The sequence below is a fragment of the Tachyglossus aculeatus genome, chromosome 20 (genome assembly GCF_015852505.1).
Source record: "Tachyglossus aculeatus isolate mTacAcu1 chromosome 20, mTacAcu1.pri, whole genome shotgun sequence".
Taxonomy (NCBI): Eukaryota; Metazoa; Chordata; class Mammalia; order Monotremata; family Tachyglossidae; genus Tachyglossus; species Tachyglossus aculeatus.
The window spans coordinates 15326953-15342789 of record NC_052085.1 but is presented as its reverse complement, the minus strand read 5'-3'; the positions used below and the strand labels follow the sequence as shown (position 1 = coordinate 15342789).

General features: G+C 43.8%; 1 protein-coding gene across 1 annotated transcript; it reads left to right on the top strand.

Annotated features, from left to right (window-relative positions):
- The first annotated feature begins 1572 nt into the window (after positions 1-1572).
- On the top strand, positions 1573-14736 carry LONRF2 (LON peptidase N-terminal domain and ring finger 2). The gene is given in 12 exon segments (XM_038761649.1): positions 1573-1641; positions 3522-3617; positions 4416-4629; positions 5578-5616; positions 5619-5673; positions 6158-6272; positions 8866-8987; positions 11358-11404; positions 11407-11515; positions 12172-12334; positions 13279-13428; positions 14578-14736. Coding segments are annotated over 12 exon segments (1338 nt in total).
- The last annotated feature ends 1101 nt before the right edge of the window (positions 14737-15837 follow it).

Here is a 15837-nt window from a genome sequence, read left to right as displayed (position 1 = left end):
TCTATTCTGTTTATTTTATTTTGTTAGTATGTTTGGTTTTGTTCTCTGTCTCCCCCTTTTAGACTGTGAGCCCACTGTTGGGCAGGGACTGTCTCTATATGTTGCCAATTTGTACTTCCCAAGCGCTTAGTACAGTGCTCTGCACACAGTAAGCGCTCAATAAATACGATTGATGATGATGATGACTTGCCCGAGGTCACACAGCAGACAGGTGGTGGGGCTGGGATTAGAACCCCTTGTCCTACTTTTAGCTCTGGGAGCAATTCAGCTAATTAGTTCCATCTCTCCTGTTCGCTTCAGTATCCTTTACACAATACTGGCACTGTTTTTGAAGACTTTTTCCCGGTATAAATGAAGGACCTCACCCCTTTCCCCTTACTACTCTTTCTTTTAATCCTGCTTCGCAAGAAGTCTGTGTGCACACTACTTCTCTGCAGATGATTTGAAACACTTTGACAGCTTGTATCCACCCCAGCTCTTACTACAGTGCCTAGCACATAGCACTTAACAAATACAACAGTTATTATGAGCTTTATTTGAGGTCTACCAAGACAGCATTGCTGATGAATTCTCAGTACACTCAGTTCTGCCATAACATGTGTTATTGTCGGCCGTTTAGAGTAGAACGTGCCCGCCAGACGAAGGAACGATTTTCTGACCACAGGCATCTGTTCAGATACAGCATGATGTGGCATTGGAAGAAACAGTTATTATAGGGAAACAGATACAGGCATTTTAAGATGATACACTGTCATCGCTTAAAAAGTCGGTTATTTCATCTAGATACTTGATAGTCTCTCTTCTATAAGACTGTTGTTTGGGCTGTGTCAGATTTCAGGTAATTGGCTCAGTTGGATTTTGGCGGGGAGAAATTAGTTATTTTATCCACATATTATTAATAAGGCCATGAATTTTTAGATGAAACCTGGTGAGCGCAGAACTGGAATGTAGGAAAGATATTTTCAAATTTTTCTCCTTAATCAAGAGTCTTTGTCCAGAGCATACATGGCAAAGTTTATCTGTAAGTCAAAAGCCACTCTTCGTTTTTAGCAAGAAAATGAATTGGAGTTTAATTTTCTTAAAAATCCCAAGACAGATATTTACTTCCTGCCTTCTCTTCTCTTTTTATCTCTTCTCCTGTTTGCACGAGGGAGCTTTCTTAAAAAGCTGATCCCGCAACTAAGTAATTTTGCAATTTACTGTTGGAGATTATTTTAGCCAAGGTGTGTACAGGTTATTCTTTCTTTGCCTTTCAACAGCAATCCTTTTTATGCTTTTGAAGTCTTGAAAATCCTGTTTTAGGGTGTCTCAAAGGAAGCTGCAATCAGATGGATTTATTTTAGTCAGAATATGCAAAATTACATGACACAAAGCAAATTTAATTGCGAGCTGGAGAAGAGGATTACATTTAACTGTCATAAAAATACTTACTTTCTAGGCAATCTTTCTTTGATGGAGAATAAGATTCCTCATTATAGATTTAGTAATTTTCACTGTTTCTTTTTTAACTCTTCTGTTCCAGCGCCTCACAACTACTTGTTATTAGTACAGCGATCAGAATTATGCACAGTCATGAAAAATTATAAAGAAGCCCTCCGCGATGCTGATGCTGTCTGTCAAAGTGAACCCCTGTTGTCTAAGGTAAGCGACCTACTGATCTGGGACGAGAAAATATAATCTTCTGGACCTATGTATAACTGTCTTTCAGTTCTGAAGATGATGTTTCTTACTGATATTTTATTCATTCGTAAGAAAGCTAAAAACCGGGCCTAGAGATGCAGGAAATGCAGTTAAGGTCTGAGAAGTCATTGTCATCTAAAACACTACCCTAGCGGTCTGACAGTCAGTTGTATTTATTGAGCACTTACTGTGTGCACAGCACTGTACTAAGCGCCTGGGAAAGTACAATAGAGCAATAAACAGACACAATTCCCTGTCCACAATGAGCTTACAGTCTAGAGGGTTTGGTGTTAGTGGTGTTCCGTGCCTTGCCGTGTTGCACAGAGCATGTCAGAGCATGCGAAGCAGTGTGGCTCAGTGGAAAGAGGCCGGGCTTTGGAGTCAGAGGTCATGGGTTCAAATCCCGGCTCCGCCAATTGTCAGCTGTGTGACTTTGGGCAAGTCACTTAACTTCTCTGGGCCTCAGTTACCTCATCTGTAAAATGGGCACGAAGACTGTGAGCCCCTCGTGGGACAATCTGATCACCTTGTAACCTCCCCAGCGCTTAGAACAGTGCTTTGCATATAGTAAGCACTTATTAAATGCCATCGTTATTATTATTATGTCAGAGAGACAGATTTAGGTTTACAATTCAAGACAGCCAAGCTTTTCGGACAGTAAAACATTAGAGAATTGATTAAACACCTATATCAATGTCATCTTCGTCCCCAGCATTCACTGAGTGACTATAGTGCTCATTAACAGGGGTTTGGGAAAGTACATAGGAAAATCAAACGAAAGACATTGTTTCCCACAAAGAGGTCACATTCCGGGCAGGACTGGGGGAGACAAACATAGACAGGTTATAATTTACCATCAGACATTCAAACAAATGCTGCTTGGCAAGTTCACTTAGCACTGTACTTTACCTTGCCCTCTTCTTTTTCCCTTCCCAACCAAGCCCAGTAATTGCATCAACCCACTTTCTGAAATTTATGAAAGATCCACACCTTCATCCACCCTCAGTTCTGAAATAAGTCTAATCTGTGGGTTTGGAAATGAAGAGGGAGCACAGGGCGAGGTGTGTTCCCACAGAGCACGGTTGGTGGGAAGTATTGTTTTATTTGTTGAGCACTTACACTGTGTGCCATGCACTTGGGCCTATACAAGGTTGTGAAACCTTCTCGAACCCCCAAATCTGTGCCCTCTGAGGACCGTGGCAGCCAGTTGCTGGAATGATAATTATGGTATTTGTTAAGCACTTACAATGTGCCAGACACTCTGTTCACCCCCTCCTCAACCCCGCAACACTTATGTTCGTATCTTTGTTATAGATTCTAATTAATTTATAATAATGCCGATCTCCCCCTAGACTTTAAGCTCGTTGTGGGTGGGGAATATGCTTGCCAACTCTGTTATATTTATTGTACTCTTGCAAGCGCTTAGTACAGTGCTCTGCGCATGGTAAGCATTCGATAAATACCATTGAAGATGATGCTGATAATGATTGGAGGTCTGGATTCAAGAGAAAGAAGAGCAACTCCTCCTGAGCCGTATTCAATTTATATTTATAGAGGCCAATCTATTTGAGATGCCTTGTAATAGTGATAGTAATAATAACTGTGGTCTTTGGTAAGGGCTCACTCTGTGCTCATGCACTGTGCTAAGTGCCGGGATGGATTAGAGGTAATCAGATCGGACTCACTCCCTCACCTACATGGGGTTCCCAGTCTAAGGGAGAGGGAAAAACTCCCAACATCTGCAAGGAATGGAGGGAGAGGCTCAAGGGAAGAGGAGACAGGGAGGATGTGGCGTCAGCTGTGTTTGAAGATGAGTTCAGACTTGAGATGTTGTGCCCAAGTTGCTGGCAGAGGAGGTCACGGAGAGCGGGATAAATTTGCGACTCATGCGGACAGAGCTGGTAATCGAAGCCCCGGAAGCCATTTCCAATCGCTTAGTACGGTGCTCTGGACTGGGAGACCGTTGTTGGGTAGGGATGGTCTTTATTTGTTGCTGAATTGTACTTTCCAAGCACTTAGTACAGTGCTCTGCACGCGGTAAGCGCTCAATAAATACGATTGAATGAATGAAGCCAGTGTGCTCCCCTAGGGAGTTAGTGGAAAGTGAGAAGAATTGAGAGCCTTGAGAAACACCCCCAATTAGGGGATGAGAAGCCAAAGAGGAGGCAGTGAAAGAGGCGGGGGAGCCACCAGAGAAGTAGGACGCGAACCAAGGGGGGAGCTGCGTGAGTAAAAACCAAAGGCGGAGATAGCGTTTCCAGGAGAAGGGACGGGGTCACAGTACCAAAGAGGGCAAGACCGCAAGGAGGACTAGGACCGAACAGAGCCCGTTAGATTTGACCAGGGGGAAGTCATCAGTGACTACTTTCCCAGCAACGCTGACAACGCTGCCATCCTCCCTGTCTCTGAACCCCACGACCTCCTCGTAATTCTCAATCAGTCCATGATACTTAGTGAGCACTTACTAGCCTCACTGTGGGCAGGGACTGTTTCTGTTTTATTGTTTTATCGTACTCTCCCAAACGCTTAATACAGTGCCCTGCACGCAGTAAGTGTTCACAAAATACGATTGACTGACTGACTATGTGCAGAGCACTTGAAGGAGTCCAGGTCTAGAGGGGGAGACAGACATTACAGACATTACAGACATTCTCCTTGGAGAGCTGTACGATGAGGAACAGACAGCAACCTCGTTTTCCTTACACTGTATCTCTCTCTCTCTCTTTCATTTTCAGGATTCTGCATTCAGACCAACCAAAACTCCATCCCTAGAGTCCGACGTTTTTCAAAGCACTGATTCACACGATGTGAATCTACGTTTTGAAGATGCTCCAAAGACTTTGAAAACAGTTCCTTCCAGGTTTGCCAGTTCTCAGTTAAAGAGAGACTTCACCAGTGATTCAGAGGATGTGCAGAACTCAGACATCCCAAATAAAATCCCCAAGGAAGGTCTGTGTCCTCTATTCCATGTGACATACATGAGAGGTCTCACAATACTCTAGATGTTCTCTCTTACAGAGGTGGAAAAAATACTGGACTTAATAGTAATAGCAATGATAAGTCTGGTATCTATTAAGCACTTACAATGTGCCAAGCACTGTACTAGTTGCTATAGTAAATACGAGATAATCAATCAATCAATCATGTTTATTGAGCGTGTACTGTGTGCAGAGCACTGTACTAAGCGCTTGGGAAGTACAAGCTGGAAACATATAGAGACAGTCCCTACCCAACAGTGGGCTCACAGTCTAGAAGGGGGAGACAGAGAACAAAACCAAGCATACTAACAAAATAAAATAAATAGAATAGATAGGTACAAGTAAAATAAATAAATAAATAAACAGAGTAATAAATGTGTACAAACATACATACATATATGTATATGTATATATATAATCAGGTTGGAGACAGTCCCTGGGAGACTGCTGACTAATAGTTACTCTTTAAAGTTGAACTCAGTCAAATGGTCAAACTTTTCAGTGGACACGATGAGGGTGGAGCCAAGAAGGCGGCAGACATCGGACAATAGAAAGGGACAGTGGTCGGACATTGGACGAGAAGAGGGACAGCGGTCGTCAGGGTGCGATTGTGAGCCGAAATTGAGGTCGTGATTAATAATAATAATCCAAAGGGGGTACTGTCTATAGGAGCTGATTTCAAGTTCCGGCTTTGTACTGGATGAGTCACTTTGATGCTCATACGTATTCCAAAGAACGCCCTTATAAACTTAAGTGGAGAAAACGTTGGCAGCTCTTTCCCAAAACTTGTTACTGTATTTGTTAGATTTATATAATAGCATTCTCCCAATTAAGACATCTGTTTATTGTATGACATCATTCAAGTGCAGTTTATTTACATGTTTACAAACGGGCTTCTTGAAAACATTTTTCCCCTTAGCTGGGGATTCGTTTCCCGTGATTTCTGCCGGTCCCAAATTTGGAATCCGCAATTCTTGGTAGATGCTTCTGACTTTGAATGTTCCCTTTGCTTGAGGTAAGGAGGCACAGAACGTTAGAAAGGGGCAGTCTTCCTTATCCTGAGTTGTAACAGGAAAATATGTTGTATTTTACGGCAGGCAGTCGTTACTGTTCTGGATTCCATTCGTGTTAGCTTGGGAAAAACAAATACCCTTTCCTATTTAATCAGTCAGTCAGTGGTGTATTTCCTGAACCTTTCGTGCATGCAGAACACTGTACTAAGCTCTTGGGAGATTACCTCAGGTTATCGGATCAGTTAAATGATGAATTTGCCCAATTTACTAATAGGTTTTGTTTAGTTAAACAACTCTTCAGGATCTTGGAATAAGAGTGGAACAAGGACAAACTAAAATAGAACTGTTTACGAATGAACGGGAGAGATAAGAGCAGAAACAGGAAACCCTTGTTAGAGAGCTGGAGAGATGCGTGTTGACATTTTTGGATATTTGAAGCGTTTTTGGTTTCTACATGAGACACTTTTCCTTTTTCTGACTCTGTAGGTTATTCTATGAGCCTGTTACCACACCATGCGGTCATACATTCTGCCAAAAATGTCTCGAGCGTTGCCTAGACCACTCCCCGGATTGCCCTCTTTGCAAAGAGAATCTTTCTGAAGTAAGGTCAACAATTTACATTTCTAAAGTATGTTCCTTGACCAGTCCCCTCAAACAGTCCTACCCAGATTCAGAGGGTCTTCATTTTCTTGCCAGTGAGTTTAAACCAGTGCCACTAAAACTCTGTGTCAGTGAAAATTTAGGTTAACCAATAATTAGAATTTGCCCCACATTTGATAGTAAATTACATAGAAGAATGGAGAAGTGCACTGTTAAAATAAGCATTTAAAAATTGAGTCATGAATTTCTGTCTATAGTTTTAAGTCTCAATTCCCTTCTGCAGTAAAAACAAGTGGATTAATGACAATTGTGGTCTTTCTTAAGTACTTACTATGTTCAGGCACTGGGATAGATTTAAGATAATCAGGTTGGACACAGTCCTGCCCCACATCAAGTGCTTAGTACAGTGTTTTGCACACAGTAAGTTCCCGATAAATACGATTAAATGAATTAGCCATCTAAATTGAGCTACGGTGCTGCCTCTTCTGCCTCTGTTCTATGGCAGGGAATGTGTCTACCAACTCTGTTAAATTATACTCTCCCAAGTGCTTAGTACAGTGCCCTACGCACAGTAAGTGCCCAGTAAATATAATTGATTGATATGACGATGCACAGCCACTAAAAAAATCTAAATTTCTTATCCTAGAACAATAGGGATTCTGGGGTTCTAGCTTATCGATCCATTAATGGCATTTATTGAGCGCTTTCTGTGTGTAGGGCACTGTACTAAGCATTTAGGAGAGTGTTGTACAGAGTTGGTAGACATGTCTTCTGTCCAAAATGAGCTTTAGGGAGACTATAGCTAAACTGACGCAGCATGAGTACAGTACAGATGGCGGTAATAATCAATAATGATCAATCAATCAATCGTATTTATTGAGCGCTTACTGTATGCAGAGCACTGTACTAAGCACTTGGGAAGTACAAGTTGGCAACATATAGAGACAGTCCCTACCCAACAGTGGGCTCACAGTCTAAAAGGCCGTTGGAAGAGAAAGGCAAAATGAATGCATAGATAAGTGAATAATGATGATATTTACTTAGCAGGTACTCTGAGCCAAGCACAGATTAGAGACAAGAAAATCAGATTGGAGAGCCCCAGCCCGACCTAGAGCTCACAGTTCAAGAGGAATGGAGGGCAGATATTTTATCCCCGTTTTGCAGATGAGGAAACTGAGGCCCAAAGAAGTTAAGTGATTGTCAGTGAGCACTAATGTGTGCAGAGCAATGTGCTTGGGGGAGTACAATATAACAGCACTGCCCACAACGAGCTCAGCAGTGGAGTGAGGAGCTCCACAAGAATGATCGCAGTTTTCTAACGCGATACCCACAATATTCAGAGTAAGCCCCAATGTCAGATCCCCAAAGTGCAACAAAGCAGATCTGGATGGCTACTATTACTCCTCTTCTATGCCCCCTTCTTCCCTGCTCCCTGTCCCGCCCCCAATCCCACCTTCTGGATGGTTCCTCCCATCTCCAGCAGGGAAGATTCTTTTTCTGGGGCCAGGCCTCCACCCCGCAGCAGCAGGCGAGAGCGAGGAGCTTGGCTCCATCCCTTCTCCTGCCGTCCCTGGCTATTTTCTGAGCGATGAAAACCCAGTCTGATTGACATCACCCAGCCTGCGATTGTCATCAGAGGGAGCTCAAGTGATTCATTCACTCGTTCAGCCATATTTACTGTATGCAGAGCACTGTACTGAGCACTTGGGAAAGGACAGTATAGTAATAAACAGACACATTCCCTGTCCGCAATGAGCTTACAGTCTAGAGGGCTCGCTAGTGCTAGCAGGGTTGGGGCAAGTCTGCTGCATTCATCTGTTCCAGGGCTGCTTATTCACCCAGGCAAATACTTTTGGGATCTTCCACTACATAATAATTATGGTATTTGGTATTTCTTAAGCACTTACGTTGTGCCAAGCACTGTTCTAAGAGCTGGCATAGGTACAAGGTAATGAGGTTATCCCACTTGGGGCTCTCAGTCTTAATCCCCATTTTACAAGAGGAGGCACAGAGAAGTGAAGTGGCTTGGTCACACAACAGAAAAGTGGCGGAGCCGGGATTAGAACCCACGTCCTCTGACTCCCAAGCCCGGGCTCTTCCCGCTAAGCCATGCTGCTTCTCACCTGTACTGTGAGCCCACTTTCTAGACTGTGAGCCCACTGTTGGGTAGGGACCGTCTCTATACGTTGCCAACTTGTACTTCCCAAGCGCTTAGTACAGTGCTCTGCACCCAGTAAGCACTCAATAAATACGATTGATTGATTGATTGTAATGGCCTGTAATTGGAGAAGGAAGCAGAGCTTTGGTATTGGATCACTCATTGGCGGCCAGCGGAGTCCACCATTTTAATGGCTTGTTCTGACTGGGGACTTTTAAGGATCACAGACACCTTTCCCACCAGTTTTATTTTTTTTCCCCCTGGAGACTTACTAAGCATCTCTCCAGCGGATCTTCAAAGCGGTCTTCAGTTGGTTTTATTGAGACTGAAAGATGAAGCCTTAAAATCATAATCATGGCATACAGTGAATACATTTACTTTTATTGAACTTGAATGGTTGATGTTCAGTACACACTGTGGTTGTTTTCTGTTGTAGGTTTTGGCTAACAGAAGTTATAAAAAGACCATTCTGACTGAAGAATTAATCATTCGGTATTTGCCAGAGGAGTTATCTGAAAGGAAGAAAGTTTATGATGACGAGATAAAGGAGTTGTCCGAGTAAGTCTGATGTCCCCCAAGTCTGGTCTTCAGTTCGGAGACAAAACGCTTACGTTAAATTAAACAGTTCCTGTCTTCAAAAAAAAACATTCATTGCTCATAGCAAAGAAAAGTAAGAAATATTTTAATGACTTAGTGAATCATTAGTATTTCAAGCACCTACTGGGTAAAGAGCACCATGCCGAGTGCTTGGTAGAGTGTAGTAATATTTGGGAGCTTACAATCTAGTGGGGAAGAGAGACACTAAAATAAAATGGATAAAATAGCTCAGATGGCACAGATGTCCTGAAGTGGCAGTTGAGGGGTTATAACCGGAGGAGGGTGGAAATTAGTCTGGGAAGGGCTTTGAAGTTGGGAAGATCTGTGCTCTGTCGGGTTTGGAAGGGGAGAATGTTCCAGGGAAGGTATAGCTCTCAGGCAAGACATTGGCAGTAGGAAAGACGAGAAAGAGGTACACTGATTATTCATTCATTCATTCAGTCGTATTTATTGAGCGTTAACTGTGTGATTAGCTTAGCTTGGGAAGAGCAAAGAGTGCAAGCTGGGATGTAATGGGAGAGGAAAGTGGATAAGTAGGAATGAGTGCCCTAAAGTCAAGGGGTAGGAGTTTCTGCTTTTCGTGGTGAAGAATGGGTAACCAACTGGAGGTTTTCGAGTAGTGGAGAAGTGAGTGCAGAACGAAGTTTTTGAAAAATGATCAGGGCAGCAGAGTGAAGTATAAACTGGAGAGAGGTAAGCGTGGGTGGAAGCAGGGAGGATACTGATGCTTAGTGTATAGATTTGGGCCTGGAAGTTTAGAAGGTCATGGGTTCTAATCCCAGCTTCGCCACCTGTCTGCTGTGTGACCTTGGGCAAGTTACTTCACTTCTCTGGGCTTCAGTGACCTCATCTGTAAAATGGGGATTGAGACTGTGAGCCCCACGTGGGCTCACAGCCCTATTTGCTTTATCCCCCCCAGCGCTTATTACAGTTCCTGGCACATAGTAAGCGCTTAACAAATACCATAATAATGATTATTATTGTTGTTACGTAGTAGTCAAGCCAGGATATGACAAATGCCTAGATTAGCATAGTGGATGTTTGGTTGGAGAAGAGAGGGAGGAAAAAAACCTAACAAATTTGGCGATAGACTGAATATGGGGGTTGAAAGACTGGGAGGATTCAGCGACCTAGAGGATGGTGAATCGTGATGGGAATGTTTGGAGGAGGAGAAAATTTGGGAGGAAAGATGAGGAGTTCAGTTTTGGATAGTTTAAGCTCCTGGTACCCGCTGGGATAGCTGTGTAGTTATCCTGGAAGTAGGAGGAGATTCAACATTCCAGGGATGTCAGAGCTAATGAAGTAGATGTGGGAGAGGCACCTGCCTCAAAGTGGTAGTGATTTTACTCACTGTCACCATTTAATGTGGAAAAAGCTTAGTACGGTGCTCTGCACACAGTAAGCACTCAGTATACCTGACTGATGATGAAAACACTTAGTGTTTCCTGAATACTTGTTCTTTGTTGGCATTGAAATCTGAAATGTCCCTTCCTCTCTTTTCTAGATCAATCAATCAATCCATCAGTTGTATTTATGGAGGGCTTCCTGGGCGCAGAGCACTGTACTAAGCACTTGGGAGAGTACATTATAAAGGGGTTGGTAGACACGTTCTCTGTCCACAAGGAGCTTACGGTCTAGAGCAGGAGATGGGCATTGAAATAAATGGCAGAATGTACATAAATCCTGTGGGGCTGAGGCTGGCGTGATTAAAGGGTATAAACAAACAAACAAACAAATGCCATCATTATTATAAAGGGTATAAATCCAAGGGTTTGGCAACATCTGAGCTGTCATTTTGTGGCCCAGCCTCTCCTGAAATTGGGGGGGGAAGGGGGGAGGTCCCAGCAGGTGAATAACCCCCCACCCACCCATCCACCCAGTATCACCCAACCCATGGGCCGGTTGGACTAGAGACCCACAAACCCATGTAGGACTCTCCTTTTACATCCAATTTTTATAACTGTAGGTCCATGTTTTCTGCCTGTTGAGGACTCTCCCTAGAGAAGCAGATTGTGCAACCTGCTCTAGTTTGGACTTTTATAGTCAGAACTTCCTTTTCCGTTATCGTTATCAAGTAATGTGCCCAAGCGGGAGACTTTGGGGAGCCATAGGCCAGTAATGGGCAAGTGCCAAATTTCCAGTTGGCTAGCGAGGCCCTCTGTAATCGACTCACCTTTTGATCTCCGGTAGGCCAACTTTAAGGGTGTCAGAACTCCGTGGTTTGAATAAAAGAAGACCAGCTAAAGTTTCATTCTCCTTCTCTTGTATTACCCGTAGCCGTTGAGCAGAACATATTCCAAATATTCACCTAACTTAAACTCTGCTTTTTAGTTTGACTAAAGATGTTCCCATCTTCGTGTGCACCGTGGCTTTCCCTACAATCCTTGTCCGCTTCACGTCTTCGAGCCTCGATATCGCCTAATGATGAGAAGATGCATGGAGACCGGCACCAAACGGTTCGGCATGTGTTTGGCGGACGAACTCAAAGGGTAAGGAACCGCACGCGTCTTCAGCTTTTTGAAATAGATAATTCTCTCCTAAAGAGCTTGAGCCTTCTTTGCATTATCTTGCACTTGCCAATGAAAGAACTGCAATTGTGCAGGGCTTTGACTTCCAGCATTTTGATGGGGGGATTGTAGGAACCAGGAATTCTTCGCTGTCAACTTCTGGTTGATAATGAGATAATAACCGGTGGCTCCTCCCCGCTGGGTCCTGGCTTAAGAGAAATCCCGTTCACACCGAGACCTCTCCTCTTCCCTGTGAAAGCCAGAAGTGTGTTATCCTTCACCCTCCTTTTCCTGCCCGTCCTGCCCAAAAAACTCTTGGGGTGAAGCTAATGGCGTCACCCTCACAGTACCAAGTCCATAGGGGCAATCATTGTTATTATTATTGTTGTTGTTGTTGTGAAAGGGGAACAGAATGCGTTTGCAACATCATGAAACCTCCATATTCGGGATTTTGTTACTCCTCCAAGCGCTCAGTACAGTGCTTTGCACACAGTAAGTGCTCAACAAATATGAATGAATGAATGAGCAAGAACCAGTGGTGGAAGCAGGATTAGAACCCTGGTCTGTTGGCTCCCAGGCCTGTACTCTTTCAACTAAGCCACAGAGTGATATTTTTCCCCCCCGCCATTTCATTCCAGGTTTGCCGATTACGGCTGCATGCTGGAGATCAGGGACATGAGGTTTTTTCCTGATGGCAGTTCAATCGTTGATACAGTCGGAGTCAGTCGGTTCAAAGTCTTAAGTCATGGACTGCGAGATGGGTATAATACCGCAAACATTGAGTACCTGGAAGATAAAAAGGTAATCCATTCTAAAGTTTAACCAGAAGACTTCCAAAACTATCAATTTAATGATATTCGAGTGTTTTGGAGCGATAACTCTGGACCTGTTGAAAGCAGCTTCAGATGTAAGCTCATTGTGGACAGGGAATGTGTCTATTGTACTCTTCCGAGCGCTCAGTACACTGTTCTGCACACAGTAAGCCCTCAGTAAATACAACTGAATGAGTGAACTTTACGTAACTAAAAATGAAGACTAACTAAATGTGGACTTCAAAATTCTACAAGCCTGTTTACCTGTCGTAATTCTAAATAATAATAATAATGGTGGCATTTGTTAAACGCTTACTATGTACAAAGCACTGTTCTAAGCGCTGGGGAGGATACAAGGTGATCAGGTTGTCCCACGTGGGGCTCACGGTCTTCATCCTCATTTTACAGATGAGGTAACTGAGGCCCAGAGAAGTTAAGTGATTTGCCCAAAGTCACACAGCTGACAAGTGACGGAGGCAGGATTTGAACCCATGACCTCTGACTCCCAAGCCTGTGCTCTTTCCACTGAGACACACTGCTTTTCTGATACCTTACAGGACGACATTTTTGTATTCCCAGATTTTGTAGACCTCTTTTTTTATTAAGTGTTGGCTTCAGGCTGCAGAGCAGTAAGGAAGTTGGTGTTTTTCTTTGTCCATCTAGACTGTAAACTCATGGTGGGCAGGGATCGTGTGTGCCAACTCTGTTAAATCGTACTTTTCCGAGTGTTTAGTTGGGCGCCTTGCACACAGAAAGTGCTCAATAAATACCATTTATTGATTGATTACAGTAGAAGCAGTAGACCTGATCACTGCCTTCAAGAAGTTGACAGTCTGCCAAGACAGACCCTTTAGAAATGACAGGAAGGAGGAAGATCATGCCAAATGAAGTTCACTTTTGCTAACCCTCTCTACTTTTCTTGTGGTTGATCAGGTGGAAGGGCCAGATGACGAGGAACTTGTCCATCTGCATGACTCAGTTTATGATCAAGCTGTTTCCTGGTTTACGTCTCTCAAGGACAACATGAAAGCGCAAATTCTGAACCATTTTGGACCAATGCCAGGCAAAGAATCTGAACCGCAGGTACATTTTTCCTTGGTACTTCCTGCCCTGTTGTGCCAGGGATGCTCTTGATAATAATAATAATTAATAATAATTATGGCATTTGTTAAGCACTTACTATGTGCCAGGCAATGTACTAAGCACTGGGGTGGATACAGGCAAATCTCGTGGGACACAGTCCCTGTCCCACATGGGGCTCACAGTCTCAATCCCCATTTTCCAGATGGGGTAACTGAGGCCCAGAGAAGTGAAGTGACTTGTCCAAGGTCACCCAGCAGACAAGTGGCGGAGCCGGGATTAGAACCCATGACCTTCTGACTCTTTGGCTGTATTCACTACGCCATGCCGTGCTGCTTGATGGCCATACTCAGCCCCTTTAATAATAATAATAATAATGGTATTTAATAATAACGGTAATAACTCCATTATGGCTTCCATGGAGTGTACTTTGGAACCACCCTCCTTCCTCCCCACAACCCCTACATGATGGTATACACGTTAAAAGCATTGAATCCCCATTTTACAGATGAGGAAACTGAACCCACTGTTGGGTAGGGACTTTCTCTATATGTTGCCAACTTGTACTTCCCAAGTGCTTAGTACAGTGCCCTGCACACAGTAAGTGCTCAATAAATACGATTGATTGATTGATTGATTAAAGTGACTTGTCCAAGGTCAGCAGGCAGGCAAGAGTTAGGGAGGGGGTATATAATATTTTATGACGGGGGAAAGCAACCAGGGGAGTTGGCACATAGTAAGCACTTAACAAATACCACAATTATTATCATTATTATTATTATTATTATTATTATTATTATTATTATTATTATTAAGTAGCCACCAGGGGAAAGGTTGGCTACTGGATTTTGAGGACATGGTGAACAATGAGACTTGAGTGGCCTTTAACGCCTATGTCTCATAACCAGTCCAGGGCTAATAATTATGCTAGGCATAAGGTAGAGCTGGGATAATCAGATCGGTCTGAGGCCCAGAGAAGTCTAGTGATTTATCCAAGGTCACACAGCGGGCAAGTGTTGGAAACCCAGGTCTCCTGACTCCAGTTTTGTGCTCTTTCCCCCGAGCCACACCGTTTCAAGTTGGTTATTTGGAGAACTCTCTTTCCATTTATGGTCTAATGAGTAAATCCGCATTTTGATTTTTCTTTTACAGAGGAATCCTAGTGGCCCAGCTTGGTGTTGGTGGCTGTTGGCAGTGTTACCATTAGAAAACAGGGCTCAGCTGGCTATACTCGGCATGACCTCTCTTAAAGACCGCCTAGTCTCCATCAGACGGGTATTAATGTTTGTCACACGCAAAAGGCCCAGATGACCTGGCCTGTGGTCTAATCGGGCAGAGAAAGAATTGTCGATCTCATTCCCAAGACTGCCAAGGCGAATAGCGCTTTGCTTTGGTTGGGGAAATGACACGTTTAATTACAGGGTCATATGAATCAGAGTCCTCACCACCCACCAGAGTCTACTCAGGGTGCCTGACCTCATGGTGAATCCTCAGCCTCTTTAGGTAGAGTGGCCAGCTAATCCCGACAGAGTCGGGGGTAGCGGAGGACAGCGTAAGAAACAACTCTTCATAGCGGAAGCTTCTAGCCTGCAATACACTCGTCCCGAAAACACTAGAACACCACAAGTGGCTTATGTGCTGTTTGCGTTCGGCTGGGATAGAGAGCTCAATTGACCAGGAAATCGCCCCCGTGGCATTAAATGCTTTTTGGTCCGAAAGCTCCCCACAGCGGGTCAGCGAAAGGAGGACAGAATTTTGTGGGTGGCAGGAAAATTTGCAGAGCCCATCACCGACAGCGACTGCTCCGAATTCCACCCGCCCTCCATCCTCTTTTAAGGACCACCCGTCCCTATAAAGTTGATGAGACAAAGGGGTTGCCTGAGAGAGAGGTGGGTAATTTGTCTCAAACGGTAATAGCCACTAAATGGAGTGGTATTTAGTAGCCTGTTGTGGTCTGCGTGTCGTTATCAAGTGAATGTCAAAATTCATCCGAGACAGACATGTTTCTTCATCTTGGAAACCTCTAAAAGTAGCACAGCTGGTCTGAGGTACAGTGCGGACAAGACCAAATTCCGCAGTTAAAAGGGAGGAAGTTAAAGGCCACTGTAAAATCGTCATTGGTTTCAGTCCAGAGCCCGGGAAATCACACTGCAGTGTGGAGGGGGTGTGTTTGTGTGTATGTGTGTGTGTGTGTGTCTTGAGAACGCCAGCTCGAGAATTGTACCCCTTCTTTTTGGAAACAGCTATCCAGCAACTACCCAACCGGGTGTATCGGTTTAGGAAGAATGCTTGAATGTACAAATAACATGCCAACCTAACGCGTAGTAGGTTGGAACCGTGTTTGTCGAAACGACTCAGTCTGTGCTAGTAAGTTGTTTTTCTGTTTTGTTTTGTTTTTAATTTATGTACCAA